At 57.3% G+C, this 21,786-nt stretch overlaps 2 protein-coding genes across 4 annotated transcripts in view; one reads left to right on the top strand and one right to left on the bottom strand.

The window, feature by feature from the left end:
• The first annotated feature begins 263 nt into the window (after window positions 1-263).
• YKT6 (YKT6 v-SNARE homolog) lies at window positions 264-9,628 on the top strand. 3 transcript variants are annotated; one of them, XM_061165610.1, is made up of 7 exons: window positions 269-489; window positions 2,910-2,992; window positions 4,195-4,295; window positions 5,318-5,422; window positions 5,693-5,758; window positions 7,086-7,187; window positions 7,854-9,628. In XM_061165610.1, exons 1-7 carry the CDS (start codon window positions 386-388, stop codon window positions 7,887-7,889), a joined length of 597 nt encoding a protein of 198 aa, XP_061021593.1. In that variant the 5' UTR covers window positions 269-385; the 3' UTR covers window positions 7,890-9,628. The 3 variants fall into 3 exon arrangements, with proteins under 3 accessions (XP_061021595.1, XP_061021593.1, XP_061021594.1); XM_061165611.1 differs by having other exon boundaries at window positions 351-489; window positions 2,917-2,992; XM_061165612.1 differs by lacking the exons at window positions 7,086-7,187; window positions 7,854-9,628 and adding an exon at window positions 6,944-7,079 and having other exon boundaries at window positions 264-489.
• Window positions 9,629-12,354: 2,726 nt separating this feature from the next.
• The window catches only part of CAMK2B (calcium/calmodulin dependent protein kinase II beta), a 92,268-nt gene continuing 82,836 nt past the window's right edge, over window positions 12,355-21,786 (bottom strand). Inside the window, exons 16-21 of the mRNA XM_061165609.1 lie at window positions 21,221-21,334; window positions 19,864-19,977; window positions 15,106-15,181; window positions 14,884-14,978; window positions 14,386-14,620; window positions 12,355-14,115 (exon numbers count right to left, since the gene is read on the bottom strand). Coding sequence (XP_061021592.1) covers window positions 14,388-14,620; window positions 14,884-14,978; window positions 15,106-15,181; window positions 19,864-19,977; window positions 21,221-21,334 — 632 coding nt within the window. The 3' untranslated portion in view covers window positions 12,355-14,115; window positions 14,386-14,387. The remainder of the gene's footprint in view (window positions 14,116-14,385; window positions 14,621-14,883; window positions 14,979-15,105; window positions 15,182-19,863; window positions 19,978-21,220; window positions 21,335-21,786) is intronic.

The raw sequence follows: 21,786 nt of genomic DNA, 5'->3' as shown, positions 1-21,786 counted from the left end.
GGGCGCTGGGAGGACTCAGGACGGCCAGGGAAGGAGGGAGAAGGCCTCGGAGAGATAAGGCCAGCAGGAGAATAAGGACTCGCAGTAAGACAGCGGGGTGGCCTACTAGAATTCCGACAGCGCCTCACGCGCACGCGCAGGACCCCGCACCACCCACCTCGTTCGTGTTTCCGGCTGCTTCTTTCTGCATCCGGGGCACGAAAAGACTCCGTTAGGCCTCGGGTGGCAGCCCCTGACCGGAACCGGAAGTGGACCCCGAGCCAGGAGAAGGAAGCCGGTGGCCGACCCGTCAGCAGCCGGCGGCGGCCTCGAGGGGCGGCGCTGCGCTGCTCCCTGCGAACCGGTGCCGCGGCCAGGCGGGTGGCCAGCCCAAGGGCGCGGCGCCATGAAGCTGTACAGCCTAAGCGTCCTGTATAAAGGCGAGTCCAAGACGGTGCTGCTCAAGGCCGCATACGATGTGTCCTCCTTCAGCTTTTTTCAGAGAGCCAGGTGAGCGGGCCCAGGAGGGCGGCGCCCGGACTGGGAGGCCCGGGGTCCGGGTTGGAGACCGCCCGGGAATCGAGGCCCGGGGCTTGGCCTCCCGCATTGGAGCCGGTGGCCTTTTCCTCGGCCTGCGGATTGTGCCTCTTGAGAAATCATCCTCCTTTCAATCGTGAAAAGCCATACCCCGTTCTGGAATGTAGTCCGTAATCAGGGGTTTTCAAAATTTCTCTATAGAAATGACCGGGGGGCTTTGAGAAAGGGCAGATTCCTCTAGGTTCACGCCGAGTTGAGTTCCAGCAATCTGTATCTTAAACCAGCAAATCCCACTCAGTGGTTCTGACCCAGGAAGCTCACGTGCCACACCTTAAGCGCCACGTTTGTGTTATCTGGCTGGGCTTTCCAACAGTTCGGTGTGAGAGTTCCTGGTACACTCTGTCATATTATGGAGGAAGTCACTGAGGCCCCAGGAGATGGATACCAAACCAGCCAGGACTCCAACCCAAATTGTATGCTCTTTACGGTTGGGCTCTAGTGGTACAAAAGCGTTCTACAGTGAAGATGTGGAAGGAAGCATGGAGGTTTTAGGGCTTAAAAACCTTTGAACATTTGCGAGGCACTTTAATGCAATCAAGTGTGTGTTAGAAATACCACAGACACTTAACAGCCTGTTTGTGGGCGGGGTGGCGGTGACTGAGGCACAAAAGGAGAAAGGTCCTACAAAGTCTGTGTCTGTGGACACCCAATCTCCAGGTCTGGTGGCATCTGGGTTCTATCTTCATTACTCCAGTGGGCTGTTTTGTTCTTGATGAGAGTGGCTTGATGGCAGGATCTCAAACAATTCCACTTGTTATTTTGTTGAAACTTTCTGCTTCTTTTTGGGTCCTTCTTGATCCTTAGCATTCTCTATGGTGACCTCTAGTCTCTGTTCTGTGTTGCTGCTTTTCTGTGATGGAACTTTGGGTGTTAACTTGGTTAACTCTTGATTCTTTTCCTTTCTCTCTTTCCCCTATTGACATTTACTGAGGATCCTCAGAGATTTCACTTTCGGACTTTCATCTCACTGGTTTTCGGTATCCAGACCAGTTTCAGATGATTAACACAACGGCAGTACTGTAGGGAAATCTCTACAAGTGTCTCTTAAAACAACATATAGTCCAGTTGAGCCCATTGTTTTTCTCATAAGTCCTCCTCTCTTCTGTCCTGCCCACCTCATGATTATCAGAATGTGAACCTCAGAGCTTTAAAACATTTTCCAGCTTTTCTGGCTCTTGTATGCAGAATGTCACAATTATTGCAGTTCTTCCTTTGTCTAATTATAGTTCTACTCTAAGCTCTGTCTCTTTTTAGTTTTATTGCAAGGACTTCCTTATTTTCAGACTTTCCTCTAAGGGATTTTTCTGGTCCTATTCACTCTCTCAGGATATTAATAACAAGTAATACTATGCGCCAGACATCGTGCTAAGTGCTCATTTAGTCATCACAGCACGTCTCGATTTATAGACAAAGCACGGTACAGTAAGTCCCTTACCAGAGGTCACACATCTCGTAAGTGATGGAGCTGGGATCCCAGCCAGGGGAGTCCACTCCAGACATTGTGAGTGCTCACTCTGCTGTGTGGCTCTTGATGTGATCTCAGGAGTGTATGAATCTGCTGGAACCAACTGTGGATTCCACAAGTCAGGACCCTGCACTGACAGCCCTTTATATGACATTCCCAGTCAGAGGCTTCTTGTTAACTCTGGTTCCTCCAGCTGGACTGTTTTCACCTGTGACTCTTCCATTCTGGCCACATCTTTTTCTTGGGCCTGTGAACCTCCTCGTCTCCCTCAGCCTTGGTACAAACCATTTTCTGTTTCCTTGTCTTGGCTGAGCCCTTGCCCTCAATTCCGTCCAGAGTGTCCCAGGCCTGTACCATGGATTAGCCCCACCCGACCTGAGGCTGGAGCCAGCATTCACTGTCGCATTGCAGGGTCCAGCGTGTGGCAGCTGCCATAACTGACTGTGCATCCGCTGAACAGTTTTTGCCACTTAGGTGTCTCCATCACAGATTTTATTTCTTCCCACTTCTTGGGAGTTAGTGGAGCCTTGAGAACAGGAGCTGGCCTGCTGCTTCTCTGCTGTGTCCCAAATCATACTCTGACCAAAATGTTAAATTAACTATAACCTGTAGAAGATTCCCCAAAAGTCTGGAAGTGGGTTGTTTGGGTCTGCTCAGTAGCAAGCAGATGTGGTTTGAATGGTTGTGATGATGTGTAATTATCTGTATTCATGATCATCGACAGAGTGTTTATTAGTTCTTCCTAAGGTTGGAAGGGAAGGAATGAAACCAGGAAGCAATGTCTCCTTAGTCTATAAGCTCAGGGGTCACTTTGCATTGTGTTGGGGACAAGGTGACAGGAACAGGTAATATGTGTTGTGTTTCTTAGCGTTCAGGAGTTCATGACCTTCACAAGTCAGCTGATTGTGGAGCGCTCAGGAAAAGGCAGCCGAGCTTCTGTGAAAGAACAAGGTAAGAAGACCTACCACCTTGTAAGCGTGTGCTGGCCTGGCTGCCCCACCTCAGATGGCCTAGAGTTCTGTCCACGGAGGGGCTGCCTTGTGATGGAGAGGGTTCCCAGGACCACGATCCTCTACTGGCTTCTCTCTTCCCTCCTACACTTCCTGTTATGCAAAATTCTATGCCCACTGTTGGTATGTTGGTTGCTTCCTTAAATCACCCCCAAAAGCTTAGACTCGCTTACAATTAGGGTCTGCCTCTCTTGGAGCAGTAAGCAGCCTTCCTGCTTTGTCCTCTTTTGCCTTTGGAGTTGTAAACGTCTCAGAAAAGGACCTCTACCCAGCCCTGTTGAGGAAAAACTATTCTGTGCTGTGTAGTGCTTTTGCCCAGGAGCCTGGAGACCCCTTATTTTTCCTCACGACCTTAGTTTTTTCTTCTTCATGATTCAGGTTTCCTATAAGAATTTTTAGGCATTTGTTTTAGGAGCATTTGGTTAGCTATGTCACCTCTGAATCCTTTCCAAATGACAAAATATCATTTCAAGGATTGTGACTGTTTTGCAGAAGCCCTGTACAGGCCGTACCTTTTGATAATTCGATGACTTCAGCACAGTCGTACTTGAGACCCCAGCCAGCAGTGGCTCATTTTTTTCTGGATGGGCTTTATCTCTTCCTCCCTCTCCTGCCCCATCCCCATCAAGGCTCACCACAGACTGGAGCAGGCTAGGTTGCTGTAGTGAGGAAACCTGGTGCCCTGACAGGCTCAAGCCAGGAAATCTTTTACCAAGTTTCTTGTGTATATATGAAAATGGAAGCCACTTAGCTTGTCCAGAGTCCCATCAGCTTGGGAGCAGAGCAGAGCACCTCTGAGGGCTGCAGCTTCCAAGACAGTGGGGCCTGACCTCAAGCTCAGGGTGGGACTTGGACAAGCCGCTGGGGCCATTTCCTGGGATGTTTCTGCACCACTGGTGATCCTTCGACCCTGGCTTTGCACGCTGGGCCTTGGGACTTTCACTCACGCTGAAGCAGGGGTTGAACCACACTGCCAGCAGAGCCCCTGCACATGCTGCCCTATGTGCAGGGCCTCACCGTAAACCGGGCTCAGAGCCGCTTTGCTGACCCAGAAGACAGAAGCCCAGCACTGTATCTATCAGTCCAGCGGCTTTGGGGGGTGAGAAAGTCTAAAGCCCTCTTGTCATCCTCTTGTCTCCTTAGAATATCTGTGCCATGTCTACGTGAGAAATGACAGTCTTGCGGGAGTGGTCATTGCTGACAGTGAATACCCATCCCGGGTGGCTTTTACCTTGCTAGAGAAGGTGAGTTTGCAGCTTGGCTGGACTATACTTGGGCAGACAGGCGTGGACTGGGACCAGGAGTGACGTGAGGGATGAAATAGTGTGTCCAAAATCAGCCTGCTTTCAGCCTCCTCACTCTAAACCAAGAGACAGTCTGGGAGCCTTCTCATTCCTGACTGTCTCATCCCGCCCTGCCCCTGTCCCCCACTGATTTCTGCTTTTCATCCTACTAGTGTCCCTGGGGCCACCCTGGCTCTCCTTGTCAGCCAGCCACAGAGTCCCAGCATCTCTTCTTCCCAGTGGGTCCCTCGGGTCAGCTCTGGCTGTGCTTTCGCCCCCACTCACTCCTCTTGCCAGCTCTGCTCCTGCTTCCGCCCTGAAAGTCGTGACTTTCAGTTCCTTCTGAGCCACACTAGGCTGCATGTTCTGCCCCATGACCCACCTCCCTTCTTCCCCTCTGCTCTTTCAGGCCATACCTGCACACACCAGGCTCCTCCCCACCTGCCGCGCTTCTGCTCAAGGAGTCCCCCTGCTGGCCCTTCCTGCAGTTACAACTGCTTCTTTCCCCAGTATGGGACTGGTGCCTCCTCATTCTTCAATGTGTGTGTTTGTGGTGCGGATGATAAACTCCTCCAACACCCTGGCCCCACATCCCCTAAAACACACATGCGTATAAGTGCATGAAGTCTAGTGGCTGCTTAAATTCAAATGACCTGATTACCTTTTTGAAGAATTGTTTTTGTTTTTTTTTTTGAAGAAATGTTTTGAAAAATTAAAGGTTCAGTAAAGTCACAACCTGAGAAAAGTGGAAATCTGTAATTTGAATTTCTAATAATTTATCATTACCAGATGAGGTTCCTATGAGGCTGGGCATACTTGGATTTTAATTCCAAGAATACTGAAGAAGAAGAAACTTGGACCTAGATTTTCTCCCTTGCCATTAGCCATCCTCCTCTGCCTTCCTCTGTGGGTCCTGGGGTCCTGAGAGCCTCTTTTGGATGAGCACAGAGATGGGGCTGTTGTTGAGCTCCTTTGTCTTGCAGGTACTAGACGAATTCTCCAAGCAGGTCGACAGGATAAACTGGCCAACTGGATCCCCTGATACCATCCAGTACACAGGCCTGGACAGTCACCTCAGTAGATACCAGGTAAGGTGCAAAGGCTGTGAAATAGAAAAGCCAACAGCCCTGATGGTTGTGACTCTGGATGGTATGGAGGTTGATGTCCTCCTGAAGACCGCAGGAACCCGCATTAGGACCTGGAACCTGAGCTCCTAGGCAGGCTTTCACTTTTCCAGCATGCGTTTAAGCATCCTGTGGTTTTTAACTTCCGAAAGTATATACAGCTTGCTTGGTTTTGAGCCCTGTTTCCAGGCAGCCACTCCAGTCCTGACGTTTTTATTTTTGCTTCTTTCCTAGAACCCCCGAGAAGCTGACCCCATGACTAAAGTGCAGGCTGAACTGGATGAGACCAAGATCATCCTGGTAAGTAAGTAAATTAGGAGACCAAGTTCAGAAACTGAGAGGCAAAAGGATTTGCCAGCAGTCAAGCCCATGCAGCTGACGCTTGTTTTAATTATAGTCAAAGTGCTTCTGAAAGTGGTGGTGGCCCTCCTGGCCCTGTGCATCAGAGGCCTTGAAAGCAGACTCACTCAGACAGCCACTCTGTGGTTCTACCTCCATGGTGCCTGCCTTAGCCTGACCCACAGCCCAGCAGGTTCCTCCTTTTCAGAGTGTGGGTTTCGGTGCAGACTGAGGCTCTCTGACTAAATACAGGTCCCGAGTTGTCAGAAACAGGCCTGAGTCAGAAGAGCGGGAACCCTGCATTTTATCTGAAATCTAGTTTGCAATTGCTGTTTTCTGCCTTTGTTTTTAAACTCTGGGCTACCTTGGCTTTGGAATGAAAGTTAAGAGATGACTGTGTTCAGGCACCTCTCTGTCTTCTGTAACGTTTCTCCATGTTTGCTAACCAAGCCCTGTCTCTGCCTTCTGCTGCTTCAGAGCCTCAGTCTGTGAGCAAGCACACAGAGGCAGGGGACACACACGCACTGTCTTTCCTTGTCTCTCCACAGAGCAGATGGGTCCAGGTCACCCAGCCCATTCTGGCTGCAGTGGTAAAATCTGGATTACTGGTCACGCTGCCTTTTATCCATCCCATTCATGTCTTGATCCAGTTAACTTTTTATGGTGGAAATATGAGTTGCTCAGCCATGTGTAGAGATAAAGAATGTTTTTGCTCATTTCTCCTTCTGTGTCATTTCATATGTCCAAACCTAGGGTCATGCCAATTGCCTCTGAGGGCCTTGCAGTTACAGCAGTGGCCATCTGGGGTGGGAGCAAGTCAGCCACTTCCTGATGGCCCTGGTGGCAGGGCTAGGGACTCTTGTGAGGACCTCCCTCCCTCATGTGTTTGGAAAGGGTCTGTCTGCACTAAGTACAGAGGGGCTCTCACAGAGCTGATAGTTGTGAGATTCAGACACAGTTCCCCTGGGGGAAGCATGACATGGCTATGCAGTAGGAATATGTGTGTGTAGATACAGGCTCAGGGGACCTCTCCTGGAGTGTGGCTATCTAAGCCTCTGCTTTGGAGGATTTGGGGGCAGTGCTTTATGTCCAGTTAGAACCTTCTAGATCCTCCAGGAAGGTCACTAGGCCCTGTGTCCTCCGCAGGTCTGGGTCACTGTGTGTTGATGCTCATGTCGGGAGGAGCCCAAAGGAAGCACTTTGCTGTGACTGAGCTTCACGAGGGACTTGGGTCTGCTCACCTTGTGAACAGAGCAAGGCATTCTTTTGTGTCTTTCCTCTTGTCCAGCACAACACCATGGAGTCTTTATTAGAACGAGGTGAGAAGCTCGATGACCTGGTATCCAAATCCGAAGTGCTGGGAATACAGTCTAAAGCCTTCTATAAAACGGTGAGATTGGCCTGCCACTCCTGGGCACACCTTCACTCGGCTTCCCCTGCCTCTGGGCTGCTTCCCCCCCTCTCCCAACCTCCCCAAGGTGAGGATGGGTCCTCCTCACCCATGCTGTCTGAGGTATGCCACCTTCCCAAAAAGGTTCCGACACTTCTAATTTGTTAACTTGGACTGAACTATTTCACCGTTTGGACAGTAGGGGTGCTGCATTTACTTGGTCAACCCACACACGTTTGCTGTCATGGTGTGCCTTGGAGGGAGATGCCTGTGGGGTTAGGAGGTATCTGAACAGGAGGTGAAGGAGAAGGTAACAGAGGCCCCACGAACCAAGTGGGTACCTCTCTGTTCTCTGAAGATATCCTTAGTAAGAAACCCCCATGGGGTCAGATAACTTTATGGGGAGTGAAGGCTGGAGCGAAGGAAGAGACATTCTTGTTCTTTATACTCGGCTGAACAATAGGAAGTTTCCTCCCTTATCGATAGCATTAATGGAAGGTGGACAGAATAATCTTGGGAGTGTGAACTACTTCTGGATGGCTTCCCTCCACTTCTCTCTCCTTGGTGGTTCCAGAGCTCCTAGTAAAGCCAACTGGTCCCCTCAGAACTCCCAGCTCTGTGTGTGCTGAGGTCCACCTCTTGCAGCTCTGTTTTGTCTCTTTCAAGGCCCGAAAACAAAACTCGTGCTGTGCAATCATGTGATGGCCGCCAGCAGAAGCCCCTGCGCTGGAACGTCACCATCATTCACACCGGAACCACGGCCCCCCAGGAAGCAGAGCCACTTCGCAACAACCCAAGTGGGACAGATTCAACTTCGGCTTTAGAGCTCCTGGGAGAAACCGAAGGGTGGATGGGGACCTGGGGGTGGGGAACGTTCAAATTCACATGCCTAGTTATTTTTGAAAAGATACTGAGGCCCCTAAATGTGTATTTGGGGGCCAAATGGAACCATAAAGCTCAGTGACTTTGTAGATGCTGCAGGGCTCGTTTCTAATCCCCTGGGAAGGATGTGGGCCCCCGACTTGTGCAAGGCCCATGGGGGGTTCAGAGCCAGCTGTTTGTGGATCTTCACATGTTTGGGTTTTGTCTGTATACTAACTATTAACACTACAGGGAGCAGGGTGCCCTGACTCCAGGACTGGGGAGGGACAGCCACTGTGGGGCTGCAATGGGCGTGGGGGCGGGGTGGGGGGCTCAGGCCAGTGCTTCCATGTTGGGAGGAGACAGCTACTGGACTTACAAATTCTGAGACCTGGTTTGCATTCCTGCTGAGGTTGACTTTGACTTTCTGCGATACCCATCCAGCAAGCAAGTTCCATCAAGAGCCCTAGAAGTTGGGGAGGAGGCGCTTGCCCCGACTTGCCAATTGACTTTGAGCATCTGGATCAGAGCACATGTGCTGCGGTCTTGTGAATGGTTGTCACTTGCCTCTCTGGTGACAAGAAAGACTGTTCTGACAATCACCTGGGACTTACGTCTTAGCAAGTGACCTTCACTGTGGCCACCATTACAGGCACCAAGAGAAGATGCCAGCCAGCCTGGGGGTCCCAGCATCCACTTGTGGGCTGAGCTGTCCACATTCCAGCCCAACCCCCGGCAGACACACTGCTGAGCACCACTACCCCGCCCCCGCCCCCAGCAGCATGAGGCCTATGGCTCCGAGGCCCAGCCCTCAAAACAGGTGCAGGGGGCAACCCACGCAGTAGCCCAGGAGGTCCCAGGCTCTTGTCAGCCTTGCTGGTCCCTCGGGCCACACTGCCATGTTGTAAACCGCCTCCTAGTGCCCTGCTGCGCTTCCTGAGGACACAGGCTCAAGACGCACCCTTGAGACTTAGTCTCCTTGGATGCCCGTCTTGGAGTGGCATCAACCAGTGTGGTCTCATCCTCAGCTGTGCTTCCCTGAGCCCTCTGTTCTTGCCCTGTCGAGGAGGTCCACTGCCCCGACAGGAAGTGCCTGTGGCCCTGAATGCCCTGGCATGGGCCAGAAGTGGGATCTGCGTGGCCTCTGAGGACCCACCCTAAGACACTTACCTGTCAGCTGCTCATTTTCTCTGGGCACTGTGCCGCCAGAGAACTTGGTCTAAAAGTAGCTTACCCAACGTGAGTTCTGCCATGTTTACCCTTGAAAGGTGCAGACCTGGCCTGCTCACTGGTCTCTGAAGTGGCCATGACCACCTCTTAGGGATGATTGAGAGTTGTCTGACTCCCACTTTGGAAGGTACTGGGGTTGGGGGGGTGGGGGGTGGTCAAGATTGGGAAGAGGGTGGCAAGGGTGGGTAGGGCTGGCCGAGACCTCTGCATCCACCCTTCTCCCAGCTCCTCTTGTCTTCTAATGTTAAATCATTTGGCAAAGTGTATTTTAATAACTGCTGCCTAACTTTTCTTTGTGTTCTGTTTGGAAGGTTCCTGTCTGGATAAAGTTGTCTTTTGAAATTCCAAAATAGTCCTGTGCTTTGTTTTGGGCTTCCCAGGTGGCACTAGTGGGAAAGAATCCACCTGCCAATCCAGGGGACATAAGAGACGTGGGTTTGATCCCTGAGTCAGGAAAATCCCCTTGGAGTAGGAAATGGCAGCCCACTTCAGTGCTGTTGCCTGGAGAATCCCACGGACAGGAATCTGGTGGGTTACAGTCCATAATCACAAGAGTCGGACACGACTGAAGCGGCTAAGCGCACACTGCTTTGAGCCACAGGGACCCCTTCCCACGGGAGCCCTGCCCCTCGTGCTGTGCGGGGTTCGCCGCATCCTGGGGGGAGGCAGCCTCTACTTTAATGCTCCCATTCCCCTCTCCCCACCCCCTAGACCTTTCTAGCAGGAAGTGGGGGAGGGAGCCCCAGAGTAGAGAGAAGTCCTGCTCTGAATCCTCTGACCTGGTCCTCGCTGCACCCTAGAAACCACCTGGGAGGATTCCTCACAGCCACAGAGGTGGGACCACACACCCAGAAACTGCAGATCAGGGTGTCTGCTGCGGTGTGGAGCATCCTGTGCCCCCCAGATCCTTGCAGGCTGGCAACTCGGGTCCTAGTTTAGGGAATGTCCTTGGCAGTTGGTTGTTAGACTGTGAGTGCTTCTCACCTATTTCATTGCTGGCCTGGGACCGACCTGGAGACCCCTGGAATAGGGAGCAGCCTGGGCATTTCCAGCTTTTCCTGCTCAGAGGACCCACCAGGGCATGTGCCCAGGGAGCTTTGCCCAAAGCAGGTGCTCTTTAAAATGACAAATGAAAGGCCCCTCACTGACTTCCCTCTGCCTATCCTGCCATGCCTGCTGGGGGTGGGCCAGGGGATGGCTTCAGAGTGCTGGTCCACCTCAGGATTCCTGCAAGATCCCCAGCAGGGGTGGGGTGGGGCCACGGTGGGTACCCACAGGGAGGCCTGGCCCGGAGAGCCTCCTCGGATTACAGCTGACAGGTGAGCGGAGCCCTAGATACTGCGGGGGTGGTGATGACTCCGCTCACTGGCTCTGTCCTAGATTCTCTGCGCCAAGCTCTCCAATCTGCCCTGGTGCTCCCCGGGCAGCCCTCAGGTATGCCTGCACGCCTGAGAGCCCTGCCAGGTACCACCCACAGGGCCAGCAAGGTAGCCTCCTGGCCCATCTGAAGGTGTCTGCAACCAGGTGCCAAGGCTAGACCAGGAGACCTGCTGTGCCCTCATGGACAGGACTGAGCGGGCCTGAGGCGGCGCCGCCTCATCAGAAGTTGCTTGGACCCGTTGGGTGGGTGTGTTGGGTGTATCAGATTGTTTGGAAGCCTGTACTTCTCTCCTGAGAAAGCTTAAGGCGTGAGGTACAGACAGGCAGTGGCACCTGGGGACCAGGCGTAGAGGGGAGGCTGCCCATCACCACATGAGGGTGTCTCTGGGGTGTCAGCAGGACTGCCGGGCACTATGCAGGAGGGAGGAGCGCACGAGGCCTTCGAGGGGCCAGCGGAGCCCAGGCAGGTCCCAACAGCCCTTGCCTGGCACGGCCTAAACACGTGCAGCCATGAGGGAAGGATGTTCAGAGAAGCAGGCGGCCTGGCATCCGTGTGTCCATGTAGCTGTGTGGCCCTGTGGCCACGTGGTCAGAAAGCCGTGAAGTCAGGCGGCCATGTGGCTATGTGGTCTGGTGATCAGGCAGGTTGGATGGCCATGTGGTCAGGCAGGCACGTGGCCAGCGCTCACTCAGCCAGTGCAGGCCGAGAGTGTTCCCAAGGAAGGCCCAGAGGCTTTGTTTCCCTGTGGTGTGGGGGTGCAGTGGGTGACTGGGTGCCGTGTCCCTCCCTCCATGTGGGGGGTGAGCTGCAGAGGGAAGGCTGGTGGGGAGCGCCTGGCCCTGCCCACCTGGGCCCTCAATCCCCTCAGTCTGGGGCCACCTGGGAGCTTCTGTGCCTGGCATCCCTCCGTCTCCCAGGTCTCAGCTCTGGGCTTCTGCTGTTCGGGTCTCCTCACGGAGCCTCTCTGGGCCGTGGTTGTCATCACCTGCTGTGTCATCTTTGCATCCCAGCAGCCACCACTCCTGCTCCTGGCATCGGTGCCTCACGTAGGTGCCGACCTGTGTGCCGTCTACACAGCCCAGCGTGCAGGCCCCCAGACGCACCCCTGGTAGCTGCAGGCACCACGTGTCTCAAGCAACACACACAAAGACCAGAGAGGTGGATCTCTCCTATCCCTCCTACCTATAGGTGGATCTCCATCCTGTCCGTGGAGAACGGACAGGGCAGCAGGGCTGGGGCCTGGAGCTCTTCCCATATAGATCTGCCCTCCTGATCTCATCTTCAGAGACCACTAGAGTGACCAGAGGTTGGGGGATCCTAGGACTCAAGGTGTCATTTTTGGTTCCTGTCTGGAGCTAACAGAGGCCTTGGGGGCAGCAGGGAGGAAGGTGGGAGCAGCTGGAAGAGTTTGACCTGTGGCCTCACAGAGGGGCCCCACCTGGGTGTGCCAACTACCCGAGATGGGCTTGGGAACATCTGGCCTAGGGCTTCTGCAGCCTGGCCAGCCCAGGGCCCACACAGCAGGGGAGGGACCTGCCTAGAGGTAAGGGGTCAGCTAGATCCTGGCAGAGAGCACCCAGATACACTTGAAGCAGTTTGTCCTGTTTTCCATTTATTTGCAGTTTCCCGAGACAGAACAAAATAATAATTTTGTACACTTACAAGGCTCAAAAAGAAAAGACAATGAAACTCAGCAAAAAGAGAGAAGAGGAAAGGCCGGCCAGCACCGTGGGCAGCCGACCCTCTGCAGGGCAGGCCGGCCGATGCCGCCACACCACGGACATCTAGCTAGAAGAGCGGGTGTGGCTTGCTCATGAGGGGTCATGCAAAAGAACTCTCCCCCAGAAAAAAAAAAAAAAATCCCCAAATTATCCCAGACAGGCAGCTCCCTGGAGAGAACGGGTGAGCGGGGAGAGGAGGGGAGGAGGCCCCAGGAGGTGAGGGCGGCTGGGCCGCACACTGTCCACGGCGAGCCCTGCCGCTGCCCGAGGCCCAGGGAGCCCTGCAGATGTTTACCCTGTGTCCATGGGTGGGGACGGCTGTCCTGAGCACAGCCGCAGACAGGCAGGTGAGCGTCCACTCTGAGTGTCTGTCCATGGACAGTCCCCCTTGGAAACCAGCATCCTGTGTCCTGTTCCCCACTCTGGGCCCCTCCCTTGGCTTGTATGGGGAGAAGATAAAGAAAATCCTTGTTGAAAACAACATGAGTTGAAGGGGTAGATATTGGGGTTGGGGGGGTGCGTCCTGCACCTCTGGGATCACGGCCCCTGACCACCCCCCGAGTATAGCCCAGGAGGCCAGATCATACCCACCCCCATGCCTGGCCAAACGCTTTCGGCTCTCTCTGCCACCACCTGACCACGCAGCCTGTCCCAGAGGCTCACCATAGTGCCCACCGGCACACAGGGGGACCCGCCTCCCCACCCCTGGGTCCCTGTCGCTCGCAGCCCAGTGCAGCTCTCTGCTCCCTGCTGCTCTGGCACAAACTCTTAAAAGTGCAGCCTCTTCAGCAAACACTTGCCTGGCCCCTGCCTCTACCTGGAAGCCAGAAACACCCGCCCACCTCTGACCCTTCTCTCCTTTCTGCCCCACACCCACATGGGGACGGGGGAGAAGGTGAGCAAAGACGGAGAGGTACCCGAGCAGAAGAGAGGCCAGCCCAGGGGGTCCCTTCCTCAGCGGGCTGCTGCCAGCACTGTCCTCACCCATGTCTCCTGCCAGGTGTGAGATCTGAAACTAAGGTGTGCCTCCCTGCAACCCCTCCCCCAGTGCACCTCCCTGGCCCCGACCAGACCCGAGCTGGATCCCTGGGCCTCCTTGGATGGCTCAGCATCCTCCCAGAGGCTGGCCCAGCCGCTGCACTGATCACCCATGCCAGGAACACTGGGAGCCCACATCCACACCTTCTCAGGGAAGAGAGGAGGGAAGGGAAGTGGGAGGGAAGACAGCCGTGCTCGGGCCCCCTTGCCACCCCCCAGTCCTCCCCTGACAACACCTGACTCTTCTGACCAGGAGCCATGCACGGCAGGGAGGATGCAGACTTCTTGGGGGGTGGGCACCACCTAGCGAACTGTTCCTCGGGCGGCAGGCCCTGGTGGACAAGTTCATTCCCCCGGCCAGTCCCTGGAGGAGGCCAGGAGCGGACAGACACGTGGAGCTTGGGTGGGGTGCGGCCGGAAGGTTCGAAGCCCCACAAATGCCAGTGATTTTTACAGCTTTTTCCCTTGTTTAGTTTTTTTTTTTTTTTCCGTTTCATCGACGTCAATTTTGTGTGTGTGGTTGTCGTTGTCATCTTGTTTTTAAAAAGAAATCACATCTGGTCTTGGTTTTCTGCAGACACAGGCACCAGGGGAGGAACGAGGCAGACACAAACATGCGACAGGCAGGCCGTGCGCCCGAGGGCAGCTGGGCTCCAAACACCGAGTCTGTCCCGTGGTGAAACCAGCCGCAGCGGCTCTGAAACGGAGCAGGCGCCAGGGCGGGCAGGTCAGCTCTGGGGGCAGCTCTCCGTCTGACCCGGGTTTGGTGGCTGCAAGGTGGGCACCTGCAGGGCTGCCCGGAAAGGGGCCTGGAGACCCTGACCCAGCGCCCCCGCTCCTCTAACACCAGGCTTGCCTTATGCCCAGGAGCCTGCTGGGCCACCCCTTCCGGCCACCCCTTCTGGCCGCCACCCCTAGGCTGCAGCCCCCTCACCCTGGGCTGCACTCCCCTCCCCCAGGGTCTCACCTTCACTGCAGCGGGGCCACGGGCGCCCCCGAGCAGTGGAAGTGCACGTTCTGCCACTTGCCGTCTCGGCGATGCCACACGCGGGTCTCCTCAGACTGGCTGGTGCGGGGCCGGCCCTGCCCGTCGATATACTGTGTGAGGCGGATGTAGGCGATGCAGGCTGCGTCCTCGCCGATGACGTGCACGTGCGGGTTCAGGATGGTTGTGTGGATCGGCTTGCTGTTCTTGGCGAGCACTGCGGGCGGGCAGGGGCTTAGCGTTGTGCCTCCCCCCACCCAGCCCCTCTACCAGCCCAGGCTCCTCCCCCAAGAGCACCATCTGGTTCCCCCTCCCTGTCCCCATGTGTCCCTGCCCCTCATCCCTGTGGCTTGGGGGTTTCTGCCACAGAGGGTGGCACAGTGGCTGGCTGACCCTGAGCACAGAGGGGACAGCCTGACGGGGTCCGCACGCTCTCCAGGGGCACCCGCCCTCTTCCCCGCCCCCCTGCCCTGCACTCACAGTTCTCGAAGTAGAATCTGTGGAAGTCCATCCCTTCAACCAGGTTGCCCAGGGCTTCAGGCTCAAACGAGGTCAGGCCTGGGTCGCAGATTTTCCTGGGGGGCAGACCCAGGTGAGGAGGGGCCCCTCAGAACCGGGTGCTTCCATCCAGCCCCCTCCCTGTGGGGAAGCCCTCCAGGTCTACCCGCCCCACTCCAGGACAGGCCGGGCGCCCCGACTCACGCGTAGGCCTCGAAGTCGCCATTGTTGACGGCCTCGATGAGCTGCTCCGTGATCTTGATGATCTCCTGCTTCCGCGCTGTGGGGAGACAGCTGCCCAGTGACCCACCCACCACCTGTGCCCGCCCAGGAGGGTCTGGGCAAAGTACCCCGCCCCATCCCCATCCCAAGGCTGCCCAGCTCAGACTGCTCTCTTCAGGGCCACCCACGGCTTCCCTGTTCCCAAGTCCAACGAGCTTCCATCTTATTTGTCTTAAATACAATATCCCTACCAGTCTGGAAAACGCAGGACAGGGAAGCAAAGCCTGCCACGACCACCCTGCATCCCCAGTTCCCCCAGCCACGTGCTCTGGGCCCTCAGCAGGGGATGACCCTGTGACACCGTGACCAGCATTCCTGGCTCCTACTCCCCAGGCATTGCTCTCTAGTCCTCCGTGCACCCGACAGCTCCCTGGGGGGCAGGTGTCCACTAGGGGTCGGCTCACAAAGCAGGGAGGGGACTGAAGGCTGCAGAGCCAGGCCTCTGTGCGAAGGCCAGGAAGCAGAGCCCAGTGGAAAGCTGAGTGTGGGCCTCACCGCCTTCTCTCCATGGAAGCCCACAGACTGCCGGCTGGCCTCCCGCCTCCTCCTGCCTCCACCTGTTTGTGGTTCTGGGCCCCAGGACCACTCTTCCATCCTGCACCCTCCACCTGAGGCCCTGGGCCGGCAGCCTTCTCCAGGTTACTGCTCACTTGACCTCTGGTCCTAGACCAACCCAGTTCCTGGGGTGCTCGCCTGGGGGCCCCCCTTTATCTCTTTAACTACCATTTATTTTCAGGCTACATATTTTAAACACGTGGAAGAAGCACAAAGAATAATATAACCCACACCCTGCTGGTTCACATCTGAACAATTTTCATATTTGCTTTAAGATTTCTTCCAAAGAGAGAAGAGCTGTCACAGAAAGATGCAGGTGCCTGTGTTCCCCTGAATCTGGTTCTTCACTCACTCTCCCCAAAGAAGTACCATCCTGAGTTAGGTGCTAAACCACTCCTGTGCAGATACATCGACACCCAAAGGCACACAGGAAACACACACACGCGCGTGTGCACATAGCCACAGACACACCCAGACATGGTGATTCCATAACACAATAACACGCCAGCAGTAAAACCCAGACCCAGGAAGAGCACCAAAGGCAGCACCCCAGTCCTCTCCACAGCCCCCTCCCCAGTTACGGCCATGCCAGCCACGCATCTGTGCACCCTCACATGGGTGCTTGTGTCCCCTCCGCTCCCCGCAGTATGTGGGGACCACAGGCGCTCTGCAGGGCCACTCCTGTGGATGCGCATCCCCGCTCAACCAAGCCCAGTGACGGGCATCTATCGCTCTCCAGTGTCCAGCTGCCAGTGCAGCTGGGCTCAGCACACGTGTGAGTTGATCCATGGCCTACATTCCCAGAGCGCGGGTTGCCAGCTCCCAAAGGGTGCATGTGCCCCAGGCCCTCCCATCAGCACCTTCAGCGGTCTGGGTGTTCCCTTCTCCCAGGCGCTCAGATGGGAAGTGGACAGAGCCCACAGCAGGAGATGCTGCGTGCGAGCGGGGGCGTGCCCGTGTGTGAGCTGGGAGCCTGGGTCGTGCAGCACCGGCTCTGGACAGTGGCTGCTGGGCGAGCTCTGTGACACCCGAGAGGTTCAGGGCATGCATGCGCATGTGTGTATATATGCCCCTTCATGCACGTGGGTGCATACTTGTGTGTGTGTCTGCACTGCATGTGCACACACCAACCTGCCAGCACACATGCGCTTCCCCTGTCTAGAAGAGACCGTCTCTCTGCACTGGCTGAGCTGCTGCTGGCTTCCTGTTTTTGTTTCTTACAGAACTCCATGTCTGGATGTAACAGGGTTTGGGCCTCAGGCTGTCTCTGCAGAACCCAGGCCCCCGCTGGAAGCTGGCCTTCAGGAAGGGGGCCCAGCTGCCCTGATGCCTCCATCCACCCACAGAGCTCTGTCCCAACACAGACAGGTGCGGGTGGTCCCTGTCCTCACCTGCTGGATATTTCACACCCCCTTCGGCACACCCACTTCCTCCTGTGCCCACCCCATAACACTGCTTCTCCCCTCTCAGGACTTCCTCCACAGCCTGCCCACCTCTCAGCCCTCTGCCTGGGCGTTTCCCAATTCTGGGTGGCCCTCTCCTCTGGGACCTCATCCACCCCCACTTCACCTGTCATCTTCCTGGAAGTGAGCTCAAGCCTCAGTCTCTGATCTCCCACCGCAGCCCAGCTCCCCCACCAGATGCCACCCCGACGGTCAGGGCCCCTGGGCTTGTCTGACGGCAGCACCCGGCGCCTGCCCCTCCCGTCCCTGCCCTGGGCGGCTGGTCACCCTGGACCCCGCTGCCTCCTTCCTGAAGCACCACGTCCAGCCCCTGCCCAAGAGCGCCCACCTCCCACTGTGAGCTACTCTGTCAGCTCCAGGCCATCCTGCTAATCTCGCTGAGGGGATGTCTACACATCCCGACATCCCAGACACTCGTCAATCCCCCTCTTGACAGAGAGTGTGAGCTGTCTCCCCTCCCAACGTGAGCCCTCAGCCGACAACCTCGCAGCTGGAATTAAGAGACTGTTTTTTCTGTTTTGTTTCCCCAAGCACTCTGATTTTACGGCCATCCTACTGCACCATGGTAAGTGGCCGAATTTTCCACTTGATGAGGTAATGTTGAGTATTTTTAAATAAATTGTAATTAAAAATGGAGTTGGTGTAACAAGAAAGTATTAAGTAAATAGAACTCTAAGGTCACAAAACACATTGCGAAGTCTGAAGTTTGGGAAACAGCACCCACGTCCATTCTGCAGATGAGAAAGCTGAGGTTGCACAAGCCCACCCACAGCCCAGGAATGAGCCAGACGCTCCTAACCCATGGAAGGACTCTGGCCTCTCCTTCCTTGCCATACAGAACAATCGTGCCTCCCCAGGTAACACACCACATAAAGGGACTCCTGGTGGGGGTGGGGGGAGGGCTGGTTATCAAGGACAAGCTGCCCCCACCAGGCAACTCCAGAAATGGTCTGGCTTGGGAGAAGTCACCGAGTTGAACCGTAGCCCTGCATCCACTCTGGCTCTCTTGGGGAGAGCTAACAGGCCAGGGAGGCCCAGACACTAGCAAAGGGTCTAGGAGGACCCTAGTGACCCCCGGTGGACCCCAAGTAGCTGCAGGGGCACCAGGACGTCCCCAGCCACAGCAGAGAGGCAGCTGCACAGGATCAGCCTGGATTGTGCATAATCCCCGATTATGGAGAACTCAGGGCGGGCCGATGGGCACCAACCCGTTTACCACTGAGACAGCTGGAGAGCTGGCTCCCGGGAAAGGAGGCTGCCATGACCCAGCCCAAGGATGGCCCCCTGCAGCCGGACCTCTGCGCCAGTGGGGGCAGTCCCTGGTCCCAGAGCTGGGAAGGGGGGCCACTCCACTTGGCCCACGGAGTGCCAGAACTCACCCCGAAGTGGCCACTCAGAAGTCCCTTCTCCAGGCTGGCCCCACCTGCCTCCCTTCACCCAGGACCCTGCTGGGAACCCCAGGTGGGAGGGCAGGAGGTAAGAGGAACCCTCTTTCTAAGGGACACTGATGGGGCCACCCCTCCCCTGGGTGCCCCCCTCCCCCAGCGCTCCGCCCTCCCCTGCACCCTGTAGGCCCGGCCACACGTGCCAGGCATCCAGGCCCCAAGGTCCCCTCCACTCAATCCTGTCACAGACAGCCCCTTCTGCGGCCCCACCTCCCGAGTCAGGCTCAGGACAGACCCCTAAAGGGGCAAGCCTGTGCTGTGCCTCCCCCTCCCCCACTCCGTCAGCCTGTCCTCGGAGCTCCCCACCTGGGCCGGGCGTGCCCCAAAGGTCGGTCCTGGCCTTGGGCCAGGGTCACATTGCAGAGGACCCCTTGGACACAACCCTCCACATCTGCTACCCTCAGCTTCGTTATCTGTGAAACTAGGGTCCAGGAGGATCCTGGATTTGGGGGACACGGAGGCCTCTAAACTTGAATAAGACCCCGTACAATGGGGGACCGGCACAGGCTCCGCTGTGTGCCCACCAGCGAGACTCTGCTCTCTCAACTCTGAGACGCATCTCCACTTCCTCTAGCAGAGCCTGAGTTCAGGCCACAGCCCCCCACCCCCAGCCTCCCCCTCTGCTCCCACGGCTTCCCTCCCACCCACCCACCCCTGCCCTGGCCCCCAGGCATGGCTGGCAGGGGTCGGCACCCCCACAGCCAAGCACTCACCCAGCCTCTCCCCCGCCATGCCCGGCCCCCCGGCCCCGAAGCAGCTTCGCCTCTGAGAGCTCGTGTCTCCCCGGAGGAGGGGGTGGCTGCTGCCCTGGGATGTCATCCATCCCTGTAAGCGATACTGGTGAGCAGTCGGCAGACGGGCTGCAGACGGCCGCGGTGGCTCCTCCCTGCCCGGGGAGGCGGCCCAGCCCAGCGCCCGCCCCCAGCCCGCCCCCCGGCCCTAGACTCACCAGCCAGGGCCGACCCCAGACGGCACGCACCCCCATCCTCACTGCCACTATCCAAGAAACCTGCAGCTCACAGCCCCTGGGAGCGGAGGCTTCTCTCCCCACAGGTGCGCATCTTTAGCCGAAGAGCAGTTTCGTGTGGAATTCCCTGGGTCCCCCACCCAGGAGCCGACCCCTTCCCAGAGCCAGGGGATGGCGCATCGCAGCTGGAGGTCTCCACACCCGAGAGCCCCCAGGAGCAGCCAGCGGGGCCACTCAAGGTGCTACTTACACGGGGTGAGTGGGGGGCCTGGGAGAGCCGGAGACGGGCAGGGTGGGGGGCCCTGGGCTTCTGGGGTCCCCGAACCCCTCCTCACCGTGTTCAGGATGTCAGAGATCCTGGGGGCTGGGGTGGAACAGACGAGACGTGAACACGAGGCAGGCGGGGGACACGCAGGAGAGAAAACCTATGGGCTGATGAGCCAAGCCAGAGAGAGTGGGGGGGATGGAGGGGTCATGAAGGGACATGGGGGACAGAAAGGGATGGAGAAGGGATGTGGGGGGTGGAGGGGGACGTGAGGGACAGGGGTGACAGAGAGGGGCGAGGGGGATGAGGGGGAAGCTTCAGGGATGTTCAGGCAGCTGCACCTGTCTGACCAGGTGGGGGTGGGGAAAGCTGCTGTGGGCAGAGGGTGCCTTCCATGGAAGGGCAGCCTGGCCCGGGAGAGGAGAGAGTAGTCCCGCGTGGGGCAGGCCCGGGGTGGGGGCCCCCAGGTGAGGACGGGATGGGTGATTGGAGGAGTGTGCAGAACGCCTGGCCCCTCTGGAAAACCAGTTCTGCAGGGAGGCTGGGCCCTTTCTTCTCCCTTGAAACCCACAGGCCTGTGGTCGAGAGGATTTCTATAACAGCTCCTCGTGCCTGGATGCCCGGTGTGGGGCCCATATGAAGTCAGCGTGACTGACAAGGCCACGGCCCATGGCCCAAGAGGCAGGATACATGGCTGCTCCGGGTCTGGGAGACCCTCAGGGGGTGAGGTCTGGGGCTGGACAGCAGTGCAGGGAGCCGTGTGGGAGGTGGGGGCAGGGGAGCCAGGGGAGAGCTGCCTTGCAGAGTTAGCGCGTGCGCCCCGACGCCCAGCCAGGCTGGACAGTTAGCCAGGCCTCGGCAGCCCGGCCCAGGGGCAGCTGAGGCCGTGCATGGCAGGATGCGGGAGCCACTTGGCAGCAGAGGCAGCAGGCCTACAGCACTACTTACATGGGGTGGGCAGGGGGCCCTCGGCTTCTGGGGTCCCCGAGCCCCTCCTCACGGAGCTCAGGATGTCAGAGATCCTGGGGGCTGGGGTGGACAGGAGCAGATACGTGAGGAGGAGGCGGGCCAGACTGGTGGAGAGGAAGCAGGCCTCCCGCTCTCTCCCGCCCCAGGGCCTGTCTCAGCACCAAGGAGCCCCGGCCCTGAGACCCCCAGGCCAGTGGAGAAGGCCCGCATGGAGGCGGGCTTGAGGGGCAGAGGTGCTGGGGAGCTGCTTTGGGGGGCTGTGAGGGGCAGGCTGGTGCCCGAGCTCGACTGGCCCTTGGCCCTCGAGCGTCCCCTCAGAGAAGCTGCAGGCCCCTCCAGGAGACCCCCACAGCAGCAGGGCCCGGCTACTTACATGGGGCGGGCAGGGGGCTAATGGGAGCCGGAGACGGGCAGGGCGGGGAGCCCTCGGCTTCTGGGGTCCCCGAGCCCCTCCTCACGGAGCTCAGGATGTCAGGGACCCTGGGGGCTGGGCAGACAGACGAGACATGAACACAGACAGGTGAGCACACGCAGGAGAGACGAGGGGGTGCAGGAGGATGAGAGGAGGCTAAGCTAGAGAATCACACGATGGGGTCCAGGGCTCCTGGGGCACCATCACCCCCGTGTGCCCAGGGCTGTGAGATCACAGCAGGTGTGTGAGGAAGACACGGGGCCACCTGCAAGGCTGGAGGGTTGTGTACAGTGCCCGCCGGGAACAGCAGAGGGCAGGCCTGAGCCCACTGGGGCTTCTCTGTACATGACAGATGGCATAGCTGAGGCTGAGATGCCCCTGGCCCCTGCCCCATAAGGCCCCTCAGGCATTTGCTGACCATCTCCCAGCCAGACAAGGGGCTGGCATGAGGCTGGCTGGCTGGCCCTCTCCCCCGGGCTCTTGCAGTCTCAGGCCGTCTCAGGCCCCCGCCCGGTTGGGGTGAGGGC

This window comes from Dama dama, chromosome 18, assembly GCF_033118175.1.
Source record: "Dama dama isolate Ldn47 chromosome 18, ASM3311817v1, whole genome shotgun sequence".
NCBI lineage: Eukaryota > Metazoa > Chordata > Mammalia > Artiodactyla > Cervidae > Dama > Dama dama.
This window is presented reverse-complemented; position numbering and strand designations above follow the sequence as displayed.

Bases quoted from the DNA above. Each gene is read 5' to 3' on its own strand.
- YKT6 (XM_061165610.1), top strand. From the start codon at position 386: ATGAAGCTGTACAGCCTAAGCGTCCTGTATAAAGGCGAGTCCAAGACG. The intron at 2,993-4,194 runs GTAAGAAGACCT...TTGTCTCCTTAG, and splicing joins AGCTTCTGTGAAAGAACAAG to AATATCTGTGCCATGTCTAC. The intron at 4,296-5,317 runs GTGAGTTTGCAG...TTTGTCTTGCAG, and splicing joins CTTTTACCTTGCTAGAGAAG to GTACTAGACGAATTCTCCAA.